Here is a 21,813-nt window from a genome sequence, read left to right as displayed (position 1 = left end):
AGCCTGCGGTTGCTGGGTTCCTGTAAACACTAAAAGGATCATGAGGATATTTCAAACAATCTCCATTCTAATGGGCAAAGTTTGAGATCGTCTGGAGGTGCGGATAAAGTAACAGATTACCGAGGCTGCGTCTCAAACACTCCCTCTCACCTCGCCCAAGGCGGGAGAAGTCATTGAATGACTTTCCCCTCTAAAAAAAAAGGTTTGCGATCGTAGTTAAAGGTATACAGGTTGAAAGAACTGTCTTTCAAGTGTTAGTCGATTATCGTTGAGGTGACTTGTGAAGAGTAGGAAATGTCATCGGATCGGCAGTATTTGTACTTATTGGATACAGCACCTCCTGACATGATTATAATTCTAATAGCTTAAAGCATTTATTCCGAGGTTCGTTTGTTAGTGGCGAACTACCAAACTGAGCATTGTGAAATCATCACGTCGAGTTTTTCAGTAATAACGTCGATAGATTGTTAAATTATTAAGAAGTCTATGTAATACCCCCTACTACCAAGAAACGTAAAGGTTTCCAATAAGAACTATAATAATTTCATAGATTCAACTATTCTTAGCTGTAACAGTACATTGAATTTTCATCAGGTAATAAAATATTTTCTAATAAAATACGCGTGTGGCCACTGGCTAGCCGTGTTATTTATGAATCAATAGAGGACATTTCGGCTATCACCACTTCATATTATCTTTTCATGTGGCTACGAAATGATATTGAAAGTGATATTTTGTGTATTAACTACCATGCGCCAATAAGTATAATAAGTATTATTACGTAAATGATAACAATTTGTCGTCATGCCAGCAGACAAGGAAATAAGTAACCTATTCAGAAAGTATCGCTGATATTAGTCGAATATCGTTTAGAGGACATCCCCGATACAATCTTACAGCACAAAGTAAAACTCAAAAACTTTACAATGATCATAAAGCCTCACCCTTTTTGAATGTAAGGATAAAACTAGTCAGATCGGACTCGAGATTGATAACAATTTAGTTATTACAAGCAAGACCTAATATAAAAATAATGATAAAGGTAGATTACACGAAGGCGGAGTGAAGCTAAGAGTCCGATAATGGTATTGAAACAACAAGTGTAGTACTGCCAGGTGGATTAAATGGTAGATAGCTAATCTAATACCATTACAATTATCACACGTTCGATATTTTATCGTTGTAGAGTTGTATTAGTTCTTTGTCTGGTTGGACGTTTCTGGGCAAAATGTCTGTGAGGCCGCTGACTCCTGCTTTAGAGAAGATGGCTCGTGAGGAGCTGAATGAGGATCCGAAGAGGCTGAAGGATGACCTGCAGAGTATCAAGGACTGGTTGGCGAAGCAGCCACACTTGAAGGCCAGGACAGGTGAGCACTATTACCGTTACGTACTATTACGACGTAGGATGTTGATAAACAATAGGTTTATCTATTATAGACTTTGATTCGATTCATTATAATGTTATTTTTGTATGATATTCTTCAAAATTTGCGCGTAGAAGTTGGTTTATAAATTTGTTTTAGAGGTGCCAGGTAAAAATGAGATTAAATTAGGGACCTATAGAGCCAGGTAGATAGGTAGTTCAGTAATTTTCAAAATACATGAACTGCTGTTTGCATGTGAACCATGACGATACCTAAGTACGTGTGTTGACTGGACAGTTAACTTCGCTTCATCCTTGTTTTACAATAATTTTAAATATGTATTAGTTACTTCGTCTTACGTCACATTGTAAAATGTCTCTGTGTCATCTTAATTTTCCTTTTGTAGATATTTGTGTACATCTCTGTATATAAAAATTATTTGCTGTTCCATTAGTCTTGCTAAAACTCGAGAACTCGGCTGGACCGATTAGACAAATTTTAATCTTAAATTATTTGTGGAAATCCAGGGAAGCTTTAAAAGGAGAGACAAAATGTTGGACGTGGTACGAAGTTTGCTGGGCTAGCTAGTAAAAGATAAAGATTCTTTTTGTAAAACTTTGTATTATTGTGGAGGATTACTTTTCAATAAAATATATTTCAGTTCAGTTAAAAAACTAGATAAGCAACCAGGGCCATCAGATATAGTTAAAATTTCCGGTAACTTGTTACTGGTGACTAACCAAATCGTTAGGTACAGTCATATTTTTAACAAATGTAATCAATTAAATATTTGAAGACGTCATTCAATTCTTAAGAAATAACTGACGAAAATCGAATGTTACATACTTATATGTACCTTTGCCATTCGAAGAATATAAGGCGTGACGTTACGGGTGTATTTAACTATACTACAACGAATAAATATTGTAATGTTTGTTTGCTATTGAAACTATTTTCTTTCTTTCTTTTCTTCTATTTGTGATAAGGCAAAAATGTTGTACAAATTGATGTGTAGGTAAAGTTCGTAGCATAAGTTTGTAGAATATTCTGTTAGACCATTAGTAGTTATTTAGTTGTTTCTTTATAAGTTATTGGGATTTTAATGGCACTTGACGATGTTGTCTCTGAAAGACAAAGGCCTTTAATAAATTAAAAAAAATAAACTACTTTAGGCGTTGTTTACACAACCAAATTGGTATATTTTGAAGCATGCAAATAGTTGGGAGTACGGAGAAGGGCCTAATGTTTTCATGGCAAACCCATGGTTAAAAGCTATCAAAATAATAAAGCCATAAATAAGGTTTGATTGTTATATTTCTGCCAATAAGCGTGACATTGTAGTTTTAAAGATTACAGCTTAGTACAATGATAAAATAAATTAAATAATGTTTAGAGATATCGCTCTTACACATGGCGAACGTCTCATGAAAGTTAATATAAACAATTAAAATTATTAAAATATGTAGGTATAGGTAACTGTTGTAGCCGTGTGAGCCGTCACACATTGTCACACTGCTCTTCCCGCGGGTGCGCTAAGAAACGGAATCTTTTTAAACTGAGATCTCTAACCTGCTTGCCAAGCTAAGCTTGAAACCCAGAGTCGCGGACAACGCGTTACCGGGCCTCCGAGTCGAAGCAGGAGTAGGAACGGGGTGATTTTTAGTTATTAATAGTTTGCATCACCCGAGGCGGGAGGAGTCATTGGATGATTTTCGCTCCTCAAAAAGACCAAAACATTATGGCAAATCTCTCTTTTCTAGAGGCCTATATAATTATTAGGCGTAGGCCTCTTCTTCAGACCTGCCCTGGAGCTCCCGTTCCGGAGCAGGCCTATTAAAAGATCCGGTGCTCCTTACAGGTGCCACGGTTTTAGTGAGGTAAAAATCTCACATTCCCTAGTTTTCTCCCCAAAAAACACAAGGCTTTCTCGGGCAGTTGATGATGATGATTGCTTAAACCCTTGTCTACTGGAACGTAAATTTTAGCAAGACATTCTAAATGCTTCATATAAATGTATAGGTAGCTTTATATATTTACATACATTCTAGTTATTCTCTATTTTCCATTAGTTAAATAATTCAAAAAAATATTTTTGACATGGGACAACAATGAGTATTTTTCGACACGTGGTTTGCACAGGCACGAAGCGTGACGATCTATTCCAATGCCATTCCAAGTTTTTTTAAATACATAATCTGATTAATACGTAAGATAAACACAACACACGAATCTATATTAGGTAGGTGTATTAGGTATTATAAAGTTTTTTAATTATGTATTAGCTGTTTTAGAAGATTTAGATTTCACACCGATTGTGGTGATAATTATAATATGCCTACTCTAAGAGATTTACATAATTAATGCTCATTGCTCACCATTTGATGTTACCCACCACCTCGATCATGCGGAAGCCTTATAGAGACTGGAGTAAAAGTGGTTTCACGCCGGTATTCTGTAAGGCCGTAGTATCATTTGTGCTAGAGCATGACTCTCCCACGTGAAAATTATTTATCAGCACATAAAGCACTATTCTCTGCACTACCTAAAGGTGTAAATTTTAAGTACGTAAAATAAATAAAGCACGTAACAACAACAAGAGCAACAACACAGTTATCTTCAGATTTCGAGGATTTTATTTCACAAAAAATAAATAACTGTACCTAATATAGTTTTCGTTATGTTATTTCAGATGACCAATGGCTGGTGGCGTTCCTCCGTGGTTGCAAGTTCAGTTTGGAGAGAACGAAAGAGAAGTTGGACCTCTACTACTCTATCCGCACCACGGCACCTGAACTCTTCCGTATTAGGCACACAGATCCAATCTTTGAAGAAATTCTCAAAATGGGGTAAGATCATCATACTTATGTTACGATATTTCTGAACAGATGACCATTGAATCTTTAAAAGATCCCAAGATCCCTTTAAAAGACCGGTGACGCACTTTGAAATTCTCTAGTGGTCTGATTGCTTTACATCGTCAGTGGTCACGGCTGACCAATGATTGCATCTTCTAGCACGCAGAAGCTTTGACCGTCACCGTTTGTCAGTGGTGTCTAAATAATCTTAGAATGCACATATAACTCGGAAAATGTGTGATTGCTTACCACCAGGTAATCATTTTTGACATACAGTTGTCTACATAGTTGCAAGTGCTTGTGATTTTATTTAAAAGTTCTACAATTATAGCTGCGAATATTTTTGCATTTCCAGTGTGTTCATCATACTACCTAAGGCGCCGGGTCCCGACGCACCACAGACGTCAATCATCAGACCGGCTCTGTACGACCCCAACAAGTACAACATCTTAGAAATTATGTCTGCCACTAACGTGTTGATGAGGGTACGCTATAATTATTAATTTTTATATGTAAAACATAAAAATATTGTTGATCTTCAGAACTAAAACGGTTACTGCCGCACTCAGACACATTTAATTACTCGTATTACTTAAACTATTCTTTAGTAAAGATTTGTTCCAAAAACAATTGCTAAGAACTGCGGGTTACGTAGGTGTAACCATTAAATGATTCTGAATACGGTGGTAAGAGTCAATACTCTTTAAACCCAGTGGTTTCCAATGCATGCAGACGAACTGCTCTTTGGCGTCTTTATCCCTTAAAAAAGAACACCTAATTCTAATCAAAAATATTATGTGTCTACAAACAACTTCTAAAAATAAATTATAATATCTTAATTTCAGATTCTGTTGATGGAGGATGACAATGCCACAGTGGCTGGTGGCCAGAGCATCTTAGATTTGGAGGGAGTAACCATGGCGCACTTCATGCAGATGACGCCAGTCACCATGAAGAAGATGGTGGTCTTAGGACAGGTACAATGAGTTGTTTTTTTCCATGGAGTTTACTTACTTAGATTTAAAAACAATAATGTAATAAATTGACTATTCACCTAAATATGAAGATAATCTGTTAGTAGATCTATCCTCTTAATTTATCCTTATTTGATTACCAATATTGTAATAATCCCGATTTAATTTATTCTTTATAAATTCTTACCTAAATGTTAATTAGGGTCAATCTTGTTATGATTGTATCATTACTACTGTTTTATGTATGTGTCTAATGATATATTTCAGGATGCATCGCCCATGCGTATGAAAGGAACACACTACTTGAACACACCTCCAGGTTTTGAAACGGTCTTCAACGTAATGAAAGGATTGTTAAATGAGAAAAACAGAAACAGAGTAAGTAACTATATACTTTTTTATATAGATCTTACAATTTATGTATTATGTTATATTATCGTCTGCGGTAATAAAACCAACGACACGTTTCGTTGTTACTGTGTAATTACAGTTACCTACTGTGTAAATAATTGCCACTAGGCACTAGGTAACATCTAGCTACAAGGCAGTACCTAACTGTACTGTGTTAGCTGCAATCAGAAGGCTATCTCTTAATTATCTAGTAGCTACGCAATTTATGAGATTCAGGGAAGATAGACAACAAACAATAGCTGAATATATTTGCACTATATCTGAAAAATAAATGTATAACAGCTGTATACCGTATGGGGAGACCTCTTATGACTTAATTTAAACCACATATTTGTTATCATCTTGGCTGACAATATACGAAAAATGAGCAAAATAGGCCCAGTAGGTAAGTGCATTTTTCTCTTTGAGTTAATTTGAACACTCTTTACAAATACGGCATTGCAACTGCCGCGCCACATTTCCGTAAAATTCCTAGACAACTTACAACATTACAGCTCTTCGGTGATCAAGGAACATGGAGCTGTTCACACAGAATTTAATATGTACTTGATTAATTTAATTATTTATTTTGTTTGATTTTTTTCTCTGTTCATTGATATATTTAATTGCATTATGCTTCTGTGGACTAGTAATATTTGTAGTTTCATTTAAGTCATATTAGTGATCTTCATACTGTATATTAGAAATTTGAAGCAAATAATGATACCTACAGCATGTGTATAAAATTATTTAGGAGTAATGACCATATTACGTCAATACTAAGATAAAAATAGAGCGATTATTACCCCTTTTGCAGTTGTTCGTCCATAACAAGAACTATGACGCACTCTACAAATACATTCCTAAAGATGTGTTGCCAGCGGAGTATGGTGGAAATGCCGGCACAATTGAATCAATCACAGGTAAAAAGAAATAATATTATATAAATAGTAGTAATGGGTGAAAAGTGATATTATCTTATACTAGCTTGCGTCGGGATAAAAAGTATCCCATCACCCAACCAGTTCATACCCTGTCTGTATACAAAATTTCATCAAAATCCATTCAGTAGTTTCAGTGTGATTTATAATTGAAATATTCTCATTTATAATAAATTGTCAGTGACTAAGTCACTGACAATAATTATAAATATGATAAATGCATTTTGTAAGCGTTAACTACGCCTATAATTCCTAGAATTTGGTTTCTGACGCAATCATTCATAAATCGCTGCACCATGAAATTGGTATGATAGATGACGTCATAAGGAAAGCCACGGGCAAAAGTTATACCTAAAATAATATAAATATGTAGACCTTTAACCTCATACTAAAACGATCTTAATATAGAAACTAAAATTATGATAAGTATTGATATATTGTACATGTACCTACTTATTTATATACATACATGAAGAGGTTGAGCATTTGAATTAAAAAATTAAATGGATTTGTTGATGGACCTTGTTCTCTTCTTTTATTATTCCAAATTTTAAATTAACGTCATTGACGTCATTACGAGTTTTGTTTTTTTTTATGAATTTTTGTTTTGTAAGAAAATGGTTGGCAAATAAAGATATTTTGAACACGTGGACAACGAACTTTACGTACATAATACCTATAGTGTGTACTGGGCTTTATACCTTTATGGCGAAGGCAATTTTTTTTTCCAGACACTTTTAGGAGATAAAATTGTTGTAAAACATGTTTTACATGTTTTACTTTTATACAAATAAAGAGTCTATTAACCAGTTTTCTACTTTCAGATTACTGGAGGAATAAGGTGAAGGAATACAGTGATTGGCTTGATGAAGACAACCAGTACTGCAGTGATGAGTCAAAGCGACCAGGCAAGCCCAAGACTGCGGAAGACATGTTCGGTCTCGAGGGCTCATTCAGACAACTCCAAGTGGATTGAAAATTATATTTTTCTACTTTTCTACATTATTTTTAATAATAAACAAATTTTTATTTTTCAACAAGTTGTTTTTCATTTCTATAAAAATTATATGCCAAAATTCAAAATGAATATTTTAGGGTATTCTTTCAAATTACAGTAAGGAAATAATTCCTTCTTCGCCTTTGCATTGCTCTAAGCAGAGTTTTAGTAATAGTTACAGCTGGCTCTAGATCTAGACTAATAAATCAAATTGGAGTGTCTGTTTGTAATATTGAAATAACTTTTTATTACATGCATATTAATATACATAGTACATAGGTACGATACATACACTCAAATCACATATTTTATAATAAATATTTGTCTGTCTGTCTGTTTGTTCCGGCTAATCTCTGAAATAGCTGGACCAATTTTGACGGCACTTCTATTGGCAGATAGCTGATGTACAAGGGAGTAACTTAGGCTCTTTTATTTGAGAAAAGATATTTTATTTGAGAAATAATCAAAATCCCAATCACTTCTGTCTGTCTGTCTTGTCTAATGTAATTATTCTACGCAGAAGTCGCATAGAAGAACAATCAAATTAGACACGTGTACACCTTTTCTCACGATTCCCCACCTTCCCTTCGATTCCCCGGTTTTCAGATTCTTTGGTACAATCGTGTCAGATGGCGCCGGCTTCGGTAATTAGTGTAATCATGGATTAAACCATTTTTGACATGTTGGATCCAATAATCTCTCTTGTGACTGCGCATGATTCTCCATAAACTGAATTAGAGTAGATATTCTTTTTTTTTGAATTGCAGTCGTGACGATTTAAATAATCTATTGTTTAAAGTTTTATTTTAGTAGCTGTCAGCGATATTTTTTTTCCTCTTTATATTAACAATTGAACATGTTAACATGAGAAACCCACATTTTGAAAAATCTCACGCGAGAATTGGGGTTCGTAATTTTTTTTTTTTTTATTTAAAAAATTAAAGTTGTTACGGCTGAACCGATTTCGTTAATTATTTCTTTGGTAGGTTTTACGTAAGAAAAGTTTTTGTGCGTGCACCTCTATTTGCCCTTTGGGAAATAATCGGCGTGATAATGCATGTTATATTTAGATTAAAGAAAAAAGATTAAGGGATTAATATTACCTATGATAAATAACCGATTTGGGAGGACAATGTCATGAGATATTATATACAAAGGTTCAAAGTCATTTGATTAAAGATAACAATTAGTAGACATAATTAGTACACATTACACGTGGCACAAGTTCGGCACAAAAATGTTAAGAAATTATAATAATACCTACTGTAACAACTTGTATACATCATGTTTAAAGTCTTTTTTTTCTTTTAAGTGGAAATAAACCTTTAACATAAGTATCACAAAAAAATATTACTTTAAATTAACAGTAATAAACAGAAGGTCAGTAGGTAATAGGTACTTAGTATTCATAATTAATGATTTGTTTATAAATACTCGTTGTTGCATTACAATAATTACTTCCAGTCAGTAAATGACCTGATTACGATATCAGGATGAAATATTATTGTGGATTGTGTACTTGACATCAAACTTTTAATAGCTGTCCAGAAGATACAGATCAAATACTTAATATATTTATTTATTTATTTTTTAATTTCTTTTAAGGCATTTTTAAGTTGGAAATATTTTAGTTATAGTTATTCTTAATTTTTATTTACTAATTAGTATAGTTTGTGATATCATTTGTATTAAAGTTATTCTATACGTAAATTACTAACTTAATACCTAATATTGAACTTTTCTTTGATCTAGTATACTTAGCATGTCTTACAGTTTCTAGTATTTAGGCCCCATTGTATAAAAAAAACTTAATATAAGATATAGAAATAGAAAAACCCAACTCTTGACGTACTAACGTGATCTTTTTGGATTTCAATGATTAGATATGTATTTTTATTTAGGTAAGGATTTATGTAGGTAAGGGCGATAGTGTAATCTTAATATGGGAATGTTTATAATAAAGAAATGTCTTGACCGTGGTGGATACCTATACCTAAAGATAGGAATGAGTTGCCCGACATGTAAGCGGCAGTAAGCGCCCAGGGTCATTATCAGTATTTTGTTGTGAATGCTTACTACGTCCGCGGTCTGAATCGGAACCAGACGCGTGTAAGCTTGTAAGATCTCATGAAAACCTTGATTTAAATAAATATAAAAATAAATGAATTACACTTGTGCCTAGTTTTTAAATATAATTTACCAAAATGCAAGTGAGGCCTCTATCACTTGCTTTGCAAGAAAAGGCTGCATTAGAATTGTACGAGACGCCAAATAAACTTGAACACGGATTGAAAGAATTAAAGGAATGGATCAGTCAACAGCCTCATTTGAGGGCTCGAACAGGTAATTTATTTTGAGTTCTGTTTTTATTACTTTTTAGTCTAAAGTCCATTGAATGTACGTGAAATATTACAAAGTTATTTTTCATTTGAAGTGTTTGATTTTTTATCGGAAGCGTAACAGCATTTTGTAGTGTCATTGCACTTTTAAAAAAATATAGGTATGTATCTACCAGACAGAGGCACCACGATAGTCTTTTAAGAAATTGAGATATGTATAATACAAAGAAAATTATGTATTTCATTATATTATAATATTATTTATAGAGAAAGTGAACAGACAAACACTTTATTTAAATTGTTGTATAAAGTTGTTTTGCGTATCTATTCATATAATTAAAATACATAAAGTATGTAATACCATTATTATCCATGTGTCAATTTCTCTTCGAGCTGCTAATTTTTTTATAATAATTTGACTATTATCATCAAAAATATATTTACGTAATAATATCACATTAAAATAATTCTTATCTCACGTGATCAATGCTTCAAAGTCAGACCATAAAAAAGTACTTTTAAAATGTAAACAAATAAATAATAGTCTGTCAGTCTGTCCGTCAGTGAAGTCCGTCCGTTTTCTTGGTGAGAATGCCTATAGCCTAGTTAAATGAACTTCGAGCATCCACGAGACAAGACAAGATAATAAGATTTATTTATTGACGTGTAACAATACGATTATGTAGAGTTCTTTAATTAAAGTAATTTTAATGAGTGTAATCGTACCGTTGTTTTTTATACATAATATTTTCAAACGAATTTTTTGTTTATATCGTTGTGCCTATACCACTTAAGATTGGGATTCCCATATTTAGCAAAGAATGGCGAAGTTGATTTTATTCGGATGATATTTATCTCCATGACAGAAACGCAATAATAAAAATAACTAGGCACCCATATCTATTCAAAAAATCAAATAATAATGTGCTTCTTTTCAAAAAATACAATTTATACATTTTGAAACAACAAGAAATTTATGGGCCGTTTATGGTATATCTGCACAAAGACTGACTCACATACTTCCTACTTTATTTATACTCTTGTAAGTAATATATTGTACTATATTATTGTATACATTAGCAGCCATCCATACAACCACCATCCTCACTAAAGTTTTAGGGAATACAATATACGTCGATAGGGAACGCGATCCTCCTCTTCCTTGAGGGTCTCAGGGCGGGAGGATTGTGGAATACCGACTCTCACGAGTCGTGATGTAAGGCATTACACCACATAGTATAGATTATAATAGAGCGAGATCCTAGAGCTGTCAGACATATGTTATTTTTACAAGCATTTAACCTTCGGCTTACAGTAGTCTTGTATATACTTTTTCATGTCTGAATGTTTGTAAAGCTGGCCGAGTGACACCAGCGCAGGTACCAGGTGAGAAAGGTGACTAAAAATTAGACTAACTTAACTTATTTTTTTATGTCTGATTTTTATATATGTTTTGTAGAATATTAATCTGAAATCATATTAAAAAAATCAGACACTTTCCATGGCCCAAAACTTTTGTCAGACGCTTTAAAGCTGTAAGAAAAATAAATGAACTTAATTTATTTTTTAATGTCTGTTTTTTTATATGCTATTAAGATAACTATTACAATGTCATATATAATTAGTCAGACAAATTGCATGGACCAAACTTCCCCTAAATACCAAAATTACTCAACCATGTGTATGAACGCGAGAGCACTATGCACATGCGCTTCAGACCGAGTGAGACATCCATGGTAACTCGGTTCCCGTTCTTAAACTCACAATCTATTACTGTAGGTACTACTGCACATGTATGTGTATATACTATGTGCACACTTTTTAGGGTTCCGTAGCCAAATGGCGAAAAACAGAACCACAATTAAGGTTCTGTAGTCTATCTTCCAATCGTTTGGCAGATAGACACTTCCAAAGTGGAAAAATGAGTGCCTCCCTCTAACTTTATTAATAAGAGAGTTAGAAATCTAAAAAAAACATATGCTGTAGATTTCAATGGAAATTTTACACGAAAATTGGTTTTAACGAGATATCATTATTAGTTTTTAAGAAATATGCACCTCTGCCTACCCCTTCGTGGATTAAGGGCGTGACGATATGTATGTATATGTATGTATTTTTAAGAAATAATACATTTTCAAAAAACGCAAATATAACTTTGTCGTTCATACAAATACTAAGCAAGTTATTTTATAACTTTTTTATTATGTAATCTACCTGCTGCTACGGAACCCTTCATGGGCGAGTCCGACTCGCACTTGGCTTTATTTTACTATACATCATACTTCTATATTCGGGTTTTTGCGACCATATTGTTATAGGGTAATGAAATCACTTTGTTGTAGTAGCACAGAGTCTGGAATTGTGTCCAGTATATGGCAATAGGCTCACCCCCTATTACATGGGACTTATAACACAAATGGTGAAAAGTGGGTGTACATTGTACAGCGGCATTACGTGCCGTAATTGCACCTCTGCTTACCCCTTCGGGGATAAAAGGCGTGACGTTGTGTGTGTGTGTATATATAAAATAAATGTTATTTTCTTTAAAAGACAGCTGCTCAGAAATAGTTTGTTTTTGCCTGTTTATGCAATTTTTTTTTGCTGCTGTTGACATTTTCCTGCACTGTAGAAGGCAACAGTTTTATTATTAGTAATAGATAAAATAAATGTTATTTTCTTTAAAAGACAGCTGCTCAGAAATAGTTTGTTTTTGCCTGTTTATGCAATTTTTTTTTGCTGATGTTGACATTTTCCTGCACTGTAGAAGGCAACAGTTTTATTATTAGTAATAGATAAAATAAATGTTATTTTCTTTAAAAGACAGCTGCTCAGAAATAGTTTGTTTTTGCCTGTTTATGCAATTTTTTTTGCTGATGTTGACATTTTCCTGCACTGTAGAAGGCTACAGTTTTATTATTAGTAATAGATAAAATAAATGTTATTTTCTTTAAAAGACAGCTGCTCAGAAATGATTTGTTTTTGCCTGTTTATGCATTTTTTTTTAATAAATAATTGTTTTTTAAATTATATTTTTTTCTTTATCTATAAATATTCATATTAAACGTAGTAAGTTTTTTAAAATATTAAGATATTTTAGTCTGAAGCGCATGTGCATAGTGCTCTCGCGTTCATACACATGGTTGAGTAATTTTGGTATTTAGGGGAAGTTTGGTCCATGCAATTTGTCTGACTAATTAAATATGACATTGTAATAGTTATCTTAATAGCATATAAAAAAATCAGACATTAAAAAATAAATTAAGTTCATTTATTTTTCTTACAGCTTTAAAGCGTCTGACAAAAGTTTTGGTCCATGGAAAGTGTCTGATTTTTTTAATATGATTTCAGATTAATATTCTACAAAACATATATAAAAATCAGACATAAAAAAATAAGTTAAGTTAGTCTAATTTTTAGTCACCTTTCTCACCTGGTACCTGCGCTGGTGTCACTCGGCCAGCTTTACAAACATTCAGACATTAAAAAGTACATACAAGACTACTGTAAGCCGAAGGTTAAATGCTTGTAAAAATAACATATGTCTGACAGCTCTGGGATCTCGGACCATAAGTAATGTAGAGACACAAAAATAAACTGAATTCCATCATCATCATATCAGTCACAAGACGTCTACTGCTGAACATAGGCCTACTCCAATTACTTCGATATTTCTACATCAAATAATTTTGCGTTTTTAGATGATCAATGGTTAGCTGCATTCCTGAGAGGAACCAAGCATAATTTGGATCGAGCCAAGCAGAAGTTAGATCTGTACTATTCCTTAAGAACAGTATCGCCTGACTTGTTTAAGTTCAGACATACTGACCCACGGTTTAAATATTTAGTGCAGACTGGGTAAGTGAATGATTTATTATGTCTGTATGTTACCGGCCAGATTTGATTTCAAGAACATATGAATTTTACCTGGGCTTAATAAAATTGTACATGTTACTGTGAAGCTTAGATTTACAATTCGATATGACGGAGCCCCTCTGAGCGGGGATCTTGTTTCTGTTTGTAGGGATTGAAGAAGAAGGTTGTTTATCAATCGTGACTGAAAAGCGTCGAAGTGCCTGTTATCCTGTCGAGCTTATAATGATCTAATTATACCAGATAATTCTATTGCATATAGAACTAGTTTAGGTCCAGCAAAACTTGTTTGTCCTGAATTCAGGTTTGAGTGGTAACACTAGAAATAATTTTTATTTCTATAAAATTACAATATTTTGCTTAGGTACTCTTATCATCAAACTATGTAGAATAATGCCAATGTCACTCAAACACACTATGTAATGGAATTTTTAGATAAAAGTATTACATTTAGATATTACAGAGTTATCGTTGATAGGTCACCTGCCCTCTTAGACACATTACATGTAAACACTAAACGCTAGTCCAACTGTGTGTATAGAAAAGTCAATGTATAGAAATTACACTGATAATCGGCGAATTCTGTTAATTATATAAATATATGAATAGTTTAAAAATAAATTCGCAACCTTTATCTATAACCTTTACGTATCTAGTAAATTATCCAATTATCCGGCTACGTGTAAGATAGGGGATACATAGTCACAATTATTTGTATACGTATACATGAGGCGAGACATAATCATACAAAATCAAAATGGAAAGGACTATGTAATCACAGCAGCCTTAGCGCGTACGACAGACTTAAAAGTGGTCCTTTAAAAAAATAAAGTCCTGCAGTAGGTAGAAATAGTTTTTGTTATTATTATGTTATCGGCTTACTCATGTCACTGTTTGACGAGGAACTCGACTTCGTATGTCGCGGAAGGCTCGCGGTATATGAGCCTCTAGCATGCCTAGAACCTAGTCGAGTTCCTCGTCAAACAGTTACGTGAGTAAGCCGATAACATAATAATTAATTGGGTATGTCTCACGAAAGATTTTGTTTTGTTATTACAGGGCTGCTTTAATATTACCGAAGCTGGCGACCCCGTTGTCCCCTCGTGTGGTCCTCATCAAACCCAGCCTCTACGATCCGAGCGAGATTCATCCAACCGACGTCTTTTCTTGTGCACATCTTTTTCAACAGGTTAGTTTGGTTCAAAAGTATTGCTATTTAATTGTAATCACTTGTTAAAGTTACGAGTATACAGACCATAGTCTCTTTTATGAAACTTACAGCTATACCAATTTTATTTACACTTCTTAACAAAAGGTTATTCATAGATATTAACTTCATGGTCATTTTAAACCAGTTACTTAAACTTTTGGGTGACGCAGAGACAAATAAAAGAGAGCGAAATAACTCTGTCTCCCTCCCTCCTTCAAAAATTTACCAGTTTAAATGTAGAAAAGTTTTCATTTACAGATTATGTATTTAGAAGATGACGCATTTATGGTGAACGGCACCATACATGTGATGGACATTGAGGGAATCACCATGGCTCACATTATGGGGATGACGCCGACCCTACTGAAGAAGCTGGTGATTGCTGGACAGGTATATATCTACAGTATTGTTGAGACTACTTGATATCACCGCTTAGGTCATTGACCTGATCACTGAGACCCTGAAATATACATCAATATAAAGATACTTTTACTTGAAAGGTCACAAAACATGTAATTATTTTTTTTTTCACAATGTGGTATTACGTGGTAAACAAAACAGTCGAAGTCAACTCCTTTCAAATTGTTTTATTTTTTTTTTATCGTATGAGCCGGTAAAATTGTTACAGTATCGGACCTTTTAGTACCAAATTCATTTATTTTCCAGGATGCCTCACCACTAAGACTGAAAAGTTTACACATCATAAACAGCTTGTCAATTTTGGAGAAATTATTTACGTTGGTGAAAAAACTTCTCAACGAGAAACATAGGAAAAAAGTAAGTATAGGTAAATAAAAATAAAAAAACTTATATTTCAATAGCTTTTATTTTAATTTCCATAAAGGCGATTTTCCGTTAACTTCATATATGTCTGATAAATGGCCTTATTCTTTCAGCTCTTCATACACAGCAAGGATTTGAGCGCACTGCATAATTACGTTCCTCCTGAAATATTACCTGCGGAGTATGGCGGACAGGGAGGGAGCAAACAGGAGATAATAGGTAAACATTTTTGTTTTACGCTCGTCGTATTTTCTTAATTTTTTTTTAAACTTTGTTCCACACTAGCCGTCGCTCCTGTGTTGTGGGTGTGTTTACAAACATACAATTTCATATACACATGACACCCAGACTCGAAACAACAATTTGTGGATCAGGCAAAGAGTTACTCCGTACGGGAACCCGCTGCACGTTGCATGGCAATCGGTTAGGTACCGCGTCAACCGCAGTCATCTAGTCATAGCATTAATATAATGCGCGTTTTGCTACAAAGAGTGAACAGTTTTATAGAGAATTCATATCACGAACTCACGTGTTTTTATTTATAATTTAGCGCCTGCGTATTATGTGTTGTTCTTTTAAAATTTTAGAATAGGCAAGCTTGCTCGTGTACTTTTCACAGGAGTGTACAAACTCTGCTGTGCCTTGGGTGTTATTGTGACATGACCACTTATATATATTACTGCTGCTATTTTTTCAGATTATTGGCTCAAGAAAGCAGATCAATATGGAGATTGGTTTGATGAAGATATGGCGTTTGGGACGGATGAAAGCAAGCGTCCGGGTAAAGAGAAAACAACAGAAGATATGATCGGAGTCCAGGGATCTTTTAGGCAATTAACTGTGGATTAGAGTATTACAGTACCTAATATTATTATGTACGATTTATGAAAAAACTTATGTGATTTGATTAAAATAATTCGAGAAAACTATACTGCGCCGTTTTATTTTTATGAAATCAACTATAAAAACAGTAATAGATAATGTGTAGTAGTAGTAGTAGTAGTAGTATGTAGTAGAGTCTAAATTATGAAATATATTGACAGATATATTACGTACCTAATTAATATCTATATCTGCTCATAAGACAGATATTAATATTCCTCTAACATATTTTTATGGTATAAGCCGGTAAACGTGCAGACGGATCACCTGATGGTAAGCAATCGCCGCCGCCTATGGACACGAGAGGTGTGATAAGTGCGTTGTCGGCCTTTTGGGGGCCAAAATGTAATAGTGACATGAAATTGTAATTGGAACAATAAGGAAGATTTCTTGGTTATGAAAAATGTAAATGTGTGATGATTAGACAAGAACACATGATTATCATGATGTTAAGGTTACGTTTAATGATGCTATCCCTACAGTCATAAAGTGAAGAGCAAGAATAGGCGTATAATTAGCTAATTAGACACTTAAACAAACGCCCGCAATTACAAGATTATGACAACGTTGAAAGATGAACAATAAAGCCAGTTAAAGCACTATTAAGATTTGTTTTATTGCCTTTAGTCCAGTGTTCGGATAAATGGGCTATGTTAGTTGCGAAATAGAAATAGAGGAGTGGAATATTTATGTGGTTTTGGATTAGGAAGTGACACACTTTAAAGAAAAACTTACTGGTGTGACTGGCTGATTGAAATACGGGCAGATTATTACCCAAAAACTTTCAAAATATCTATTGCATGGTGGACATTTTTGTCTAAAAATTTAATCTTATAAGAGATGAGAAAAAGTCTTGAAGAGTCATTGTCAAGGACAACAAAGAAGGTGTCGATTGCTTACCATCAGGTGATGCGTCTCCTGGTTAATATACATGCAGAATATCTTTAAAATATTATGTACCCACTGCTACATTACACCGTCATCACAGATTAAATAACTGAAATGAGCATTAACATTTAAATTCGATTACAAAAAGGGGGATCAGGTTGCTCGCGTCCGTAGGATTTACCATCTATTCCTAGACTCACCCTACACGTGTCCCCGCTAAAAGAGCGACAACGCCGAGTCTTGGGCGGCGGTAAATAACCCGATCAAGCAAGCCTAACAAGCTTGTCCTTGTTGAAGGTAGGAAATGACCCCAACAACCCGGCTCTTGCGGTCATGTCTCGTGAGGCTGGGGGTCTTGACTTCATTGCCCGGACCAAGGGGAAGACAACTCCATATAAAATTACCCCAATCCTAAGGTGAGGACTGCGCCGATAGGATGAATGGCTGGAGGGATTCCAGTTCCTAGCGCCAACCTCAATGGACCTGGCTCACATTGTTGTAAAGTGCCTTCACACAGGAATGGGCGTCACCCTGTGTGTGACCTGTTTAAATCGACCCTACTCGTGGGAATACTATGGAAAATAACAAACATAAACATATTTCCTCTCAACCTGAGAAACCTGATACTGAAGACTGTCCAGGAGCAAATAACCAGGCTTCTAAAGCAGATAATGGTACTTCAAAGAAAAAATTTATACAGCAAGCATTTCATCCTGCCTTGTTTATGGCGAGACCAAGAAGCGCTTCATTGGGAAACAAAGCAAATGATACTGCCGCTACTGTGCCACCCCAGACCAGCCAAGTTACGTTTACTGGTGATAGCAACATCAGTACACAGCCTCCAGATTGGCAACAAATACCCACAACAAGAGGTGCAAAAAGAAAGAAATTGTCTGATAGTTCACCTGAAATATCAACCTCAAATAGGTTTAAAGATCTTCATATCGACCTAACTGGCAGTGATGACGCTGTTGAACAAAAAAGCCATCGAAACCGCCCCCAATAGTACTCTATGGAGTTAAAGATGTCAACAAGCTCACAGAATTATTGAGAACTGTTACCGAACAAAATGACTTCACCTACAAGGTAGTTAATAAAAATCAAATACGAGTTAGCAGTGCAACAATTGAAACCTATAAAAAGTTAATTAAACTGGTACGGGAACATCATTTAATTGGCCATACGTTTAATACAAAAGAAGACAGGTGTTATAGAATTGTCATTAGAAACTTACATCACTCTACACCACCTAGTGCAATAAAAGAGGAAATCGAATTAACTGGCAATGTCGTTGTAGGCGAAATCATAAATTCTAAATATGGCTCTGACAAAAAGCCAACTTTTACTTTCTTTGTCAATCTGATGCTAGGTCCAAATAATAAGGCCTGTAAAGAAATAAAATACATTTACCACCAAGCTGTTGTCATAGAAGATCCCAGAAAGAAAAAGTCCATAGTACAGTGCCAAAGATGCCAGCAGTATGGGCATACAAAAAATTATTGTATGAGGCCCTATCGATGTGTAAAATGCGCTCAGTCCCACAAAACATCGGAGTGTCCAAAGGTCGATCGAAACACTCCCGCTATGTGCGCATTGTGCCAGGGACCTCATCCAGCCAATTATAAAGGTTGTGAAGTCTATAGAGAAATTTTATCGCGTAAAACATCCAGACCCACTCATAGAACACAAATAGACAAACAGAGCACAAAAGTGACAACACCCACAGAGACAAAGACTAACCAACCTGGCAAAGAAAATGTTGGCAAGGAATTATACTCAGAAAAATTGAAGGCTGTAAGAATCCGAAGAGATTCTTCTGACAACCAACAGGATTACTTATTGAGTAATTCTATAGAAAAAATACTCTTAAAACAATCAGAAAAATTCGATCTACTCTTCCAACAAATGAGCACCATGATAGGTCTCTTGACGACCCTAATCAACAAGATGACAAAATAAATGCCTTAAAGATAGCAACTTGGAACATAAATGGTCTTGCGCCAAATAGAGATGAAATGCAAATACTAATAAATAAACATAAGCTTGATATAGTTCTTGTCTCGGAAACACACTGTACCAGTTCCAGTAACATCAAATTTGACGGTTGCCACACATATCTTACAAACCACTCAGATGGAACCGGACATGCGGGGACAGCTGTTATAATTCGAAAGTCCATAAAACGCCACTTAATGCCCGAATTTAAAGCTGATTACCTTCAAGCTACAACAGTCGCTGTTACGGACAAGTGTGGATATTTCAACTTATCTTCTATCTAATGTCCGCCCAAACACAAAATAGACCAGCTTATGTTCAACCAGTACTTCGCGACTCTTGGACAACGATTTCTTGCCGGTGGCGACTGGAACGCTAAGCACAGCCATTGGGGATCTAGGCTTATTACAACCAGAGGCCGCCAGTTAAAGAACAGCATTGACAGTAACCACTTGACTGCAATATCGGCTTCTGAACCGACTTATTGGCCTACAGATCCAAACAAGGTGCCTGACCTCCTAGACTTCTTTATTGTAGGTGGGCTCTCGAGGCATTATTTTAAAGCTGAGTCCTGTCTTGACAGTTCTTCTGACCACACGCCAGTGTTCCTTACAGCCAGTACAACACTGATAGAATATGAGACACAAGTCACACTCAGCAATAAACGAACAGACTGGCAGGCATTCCGTGAGTACATTGAGGCAAATATCCAGCTAAACGTGGCACTTAAAACACCAGACAACATCGAGGAAGCCGCCAAATATATAACATCTCTCATACAGGAAGCTTGCTGGAAATGTACTCCTGAACTGAAAAATAATAATGTCTCCACAAATCAACCCTTTCAAATTAAGCAACAGATCCTTGAGAAACGTCGTCTAAGAAGAGTTTGGCATCTGACAAGGCATCCAATGGACAAAACTGCTCTGAATAAAGCGTCTGCAAATCTTAAGGTCGAGATAAGACGTACTCTTGAGGAAACCTTGCAGTCAAAGCTAGAGTCACTGACACCCACTGCAACCACAAACTATTAGCTCTGGAAATTTACGAGGACATTGGACCAACCTCAAGTACCAAAACCGCCTATAAGATCGTCTTTGAATGCGTGGGCAAGAACGCAACAGCAGAAAGCAAACGCTTTTGCCGATCATCTCGCTAAAGTATTTACTCCCAATGAAAGTAGCGATGTTGATTTTGAGAGGAGCGTTGAGGATACCCTCTGCCAACCGTTGCAGCTGGACTTACCACCAAAACCAACTACAACTCCGGAGGTGTCGAGAATAATAAAGAGTCTTAAGGACAAAAAGGCGCCCGGTTTTGACTTGATAACAAAGGAGATACTAAGAGAACTACCAAAAAAAGCAGTAACCTTTTTAACAACTCTCTTTAATGGCATCCTGCGTGTGCAGTATTTTCCACGTCTGTGGAAAATTTCTCAAATAATAATGATCCACAAGCTGGGAAAACCAGCTCATGAAGTTACCTCGTATCGGCCGATCAGCTTGTTGCCCATCCTATCCAAGTTGTTTGAGAAAATATTGCCCATACTTGCTAGCAATCACACAATACCAGATCATCAGTTTGGATTCAGACAACAACATTCCACAATCGAGCAAGTACACCGAGTCTGCAATGAGATAAGGAATGCGTTTGAGGAGAAGGAATACTGCTCATCGGCATAACTTGACATCCAGCAAGCATTTGACAGAGTCTGGCACAGTGGGTTGCTCTATAAAATCAAACGTAGTATTCCTCATAGCTACTACCTACTACTGGCGTCGTACTTGTCACAAAGAATGTTCCAAGTCAAAGAGGGTAGCTCCACATCGTCGTTTCATGGCATCGGTGCTGGTGTCCCCCAAGGGTCTATACTTGGTCCACTGTTGTACACTATATATACAGCGGATCTACCAGAAGTACCAGGAGCAATAACCGCCACATACGCTGATGACACAGCCATTCTAGCCAGGAATAGAGATCCAGTTGCTGCATCGGAAACGCTACAAAAGGGTCTTGATGAGATTAGCATCTGGTTAAATAAATGGAGGATAAAAGCTAGTGCCAACAAATCGGTGCATGTAACATTTACCCTGAGACGCGGTAACTGCCCACCAGTCACTCTCGACAGCAAAAACTTAACCCACAGCGACAGCGCACGATACCTCGGTATGCATTTGGACCGTCGAATGACTTGGAAGAACCACATAAAAAGTAAAAGAGATGAGCTTAACATCCGCTACAAAAACCTGTATTGGTTAATGGGACGAAACTCCAAACTCTCTGTAGATAATAAACTCCTGATCTACAAATGCATACTAAGACCAA

The 21,813-nt window shown here is 35.5% G+C and overlaps 1 protein-coding gene across 1 annotated transcript; it reads left to right on the top strand.

The window, feature by feature from the left end:
• Positions 1–1,097: 1,097 nt before the first annotated feature.
• LOC118273628 (uncharacterized) lies at positions 1,098–16,652 on the top strand. The gene is made up of 14 exons (XM_035590685.2): positions 1,098–1,367; positions 4,054–4,210; positions 4,575–4,704; positions 5,065–5,196; positions 5,461–5,571; positions 6,401–6,506; positions 7,349–7,498; positions 9,718–9,864; positions 13,559–13,715; positions 14,790–14,919; positions 15,199–15,330; positions 15,607–15,717; positions 15,837–15,942; positions 16,421–16,652. Exons 1-14 carry the CDS (start codon positions 1,229–1,231, stop codon positions 16,570–16,572), a joined length of 1,860 nt encoding a protein of 619 aa, XP_035446578.2. The 5' UTR covers positions 1,098–1,228; the 3' UTR covers positions 16,573–16,652.
• The last annotated feature ends 5,161 nt before the right edge of the window (positions 16,653–21,813 follow it).

The sequence above is a fragment of the Spodoptera frugiperda genome, chromosome 1 (genome assembly GCF_023101765.2).
Source record: "Spodoptera frugiperda isolate SF20-4 chromosome 1, AGI-APGP_CSIRO_Sfru_2.0, whole genome shotgun sequence".
In the NCBI taxonomy this organism is placed as follows: domain Eukaryota; kingdom Metazoa; phylum Arthropoda; class Insecta; order Lepidoptera; family Noctuidae; genus Spodoptera; species Spodoptera frugiperda.
The sequence above is the reverse complement of the archived record's forward strand: the minus strand, read 5'-3'. Positions and strand labels throughout refer to the sequence as shown.

Excerpts from the sequence above, each read along its gene's own strand:
- LOC118273628 (XM_035590685.2), top strand. The coding sequence starts at position 1,229 with ATGTCTGTGAGGCCGCTGACTCCTGCTTTAGAGAAGATGGCTCGTGAG. Across the intron at positions 5,572-6,400 it reads ATGAGAAAAACAGAAACAGA|TTGTTCGTCCATAACAAGAA; the intron begins GTAAGTAACTAT and ends CCCCTTTTGCAG. Across the intron at positions 13,716-14,789 it reads AAATATTTAGTGCAGACTGG|GGCTGCTTTAATATTACCGA; the intron begins GTAAGTGAATGA and ends TTGTTATTACAG.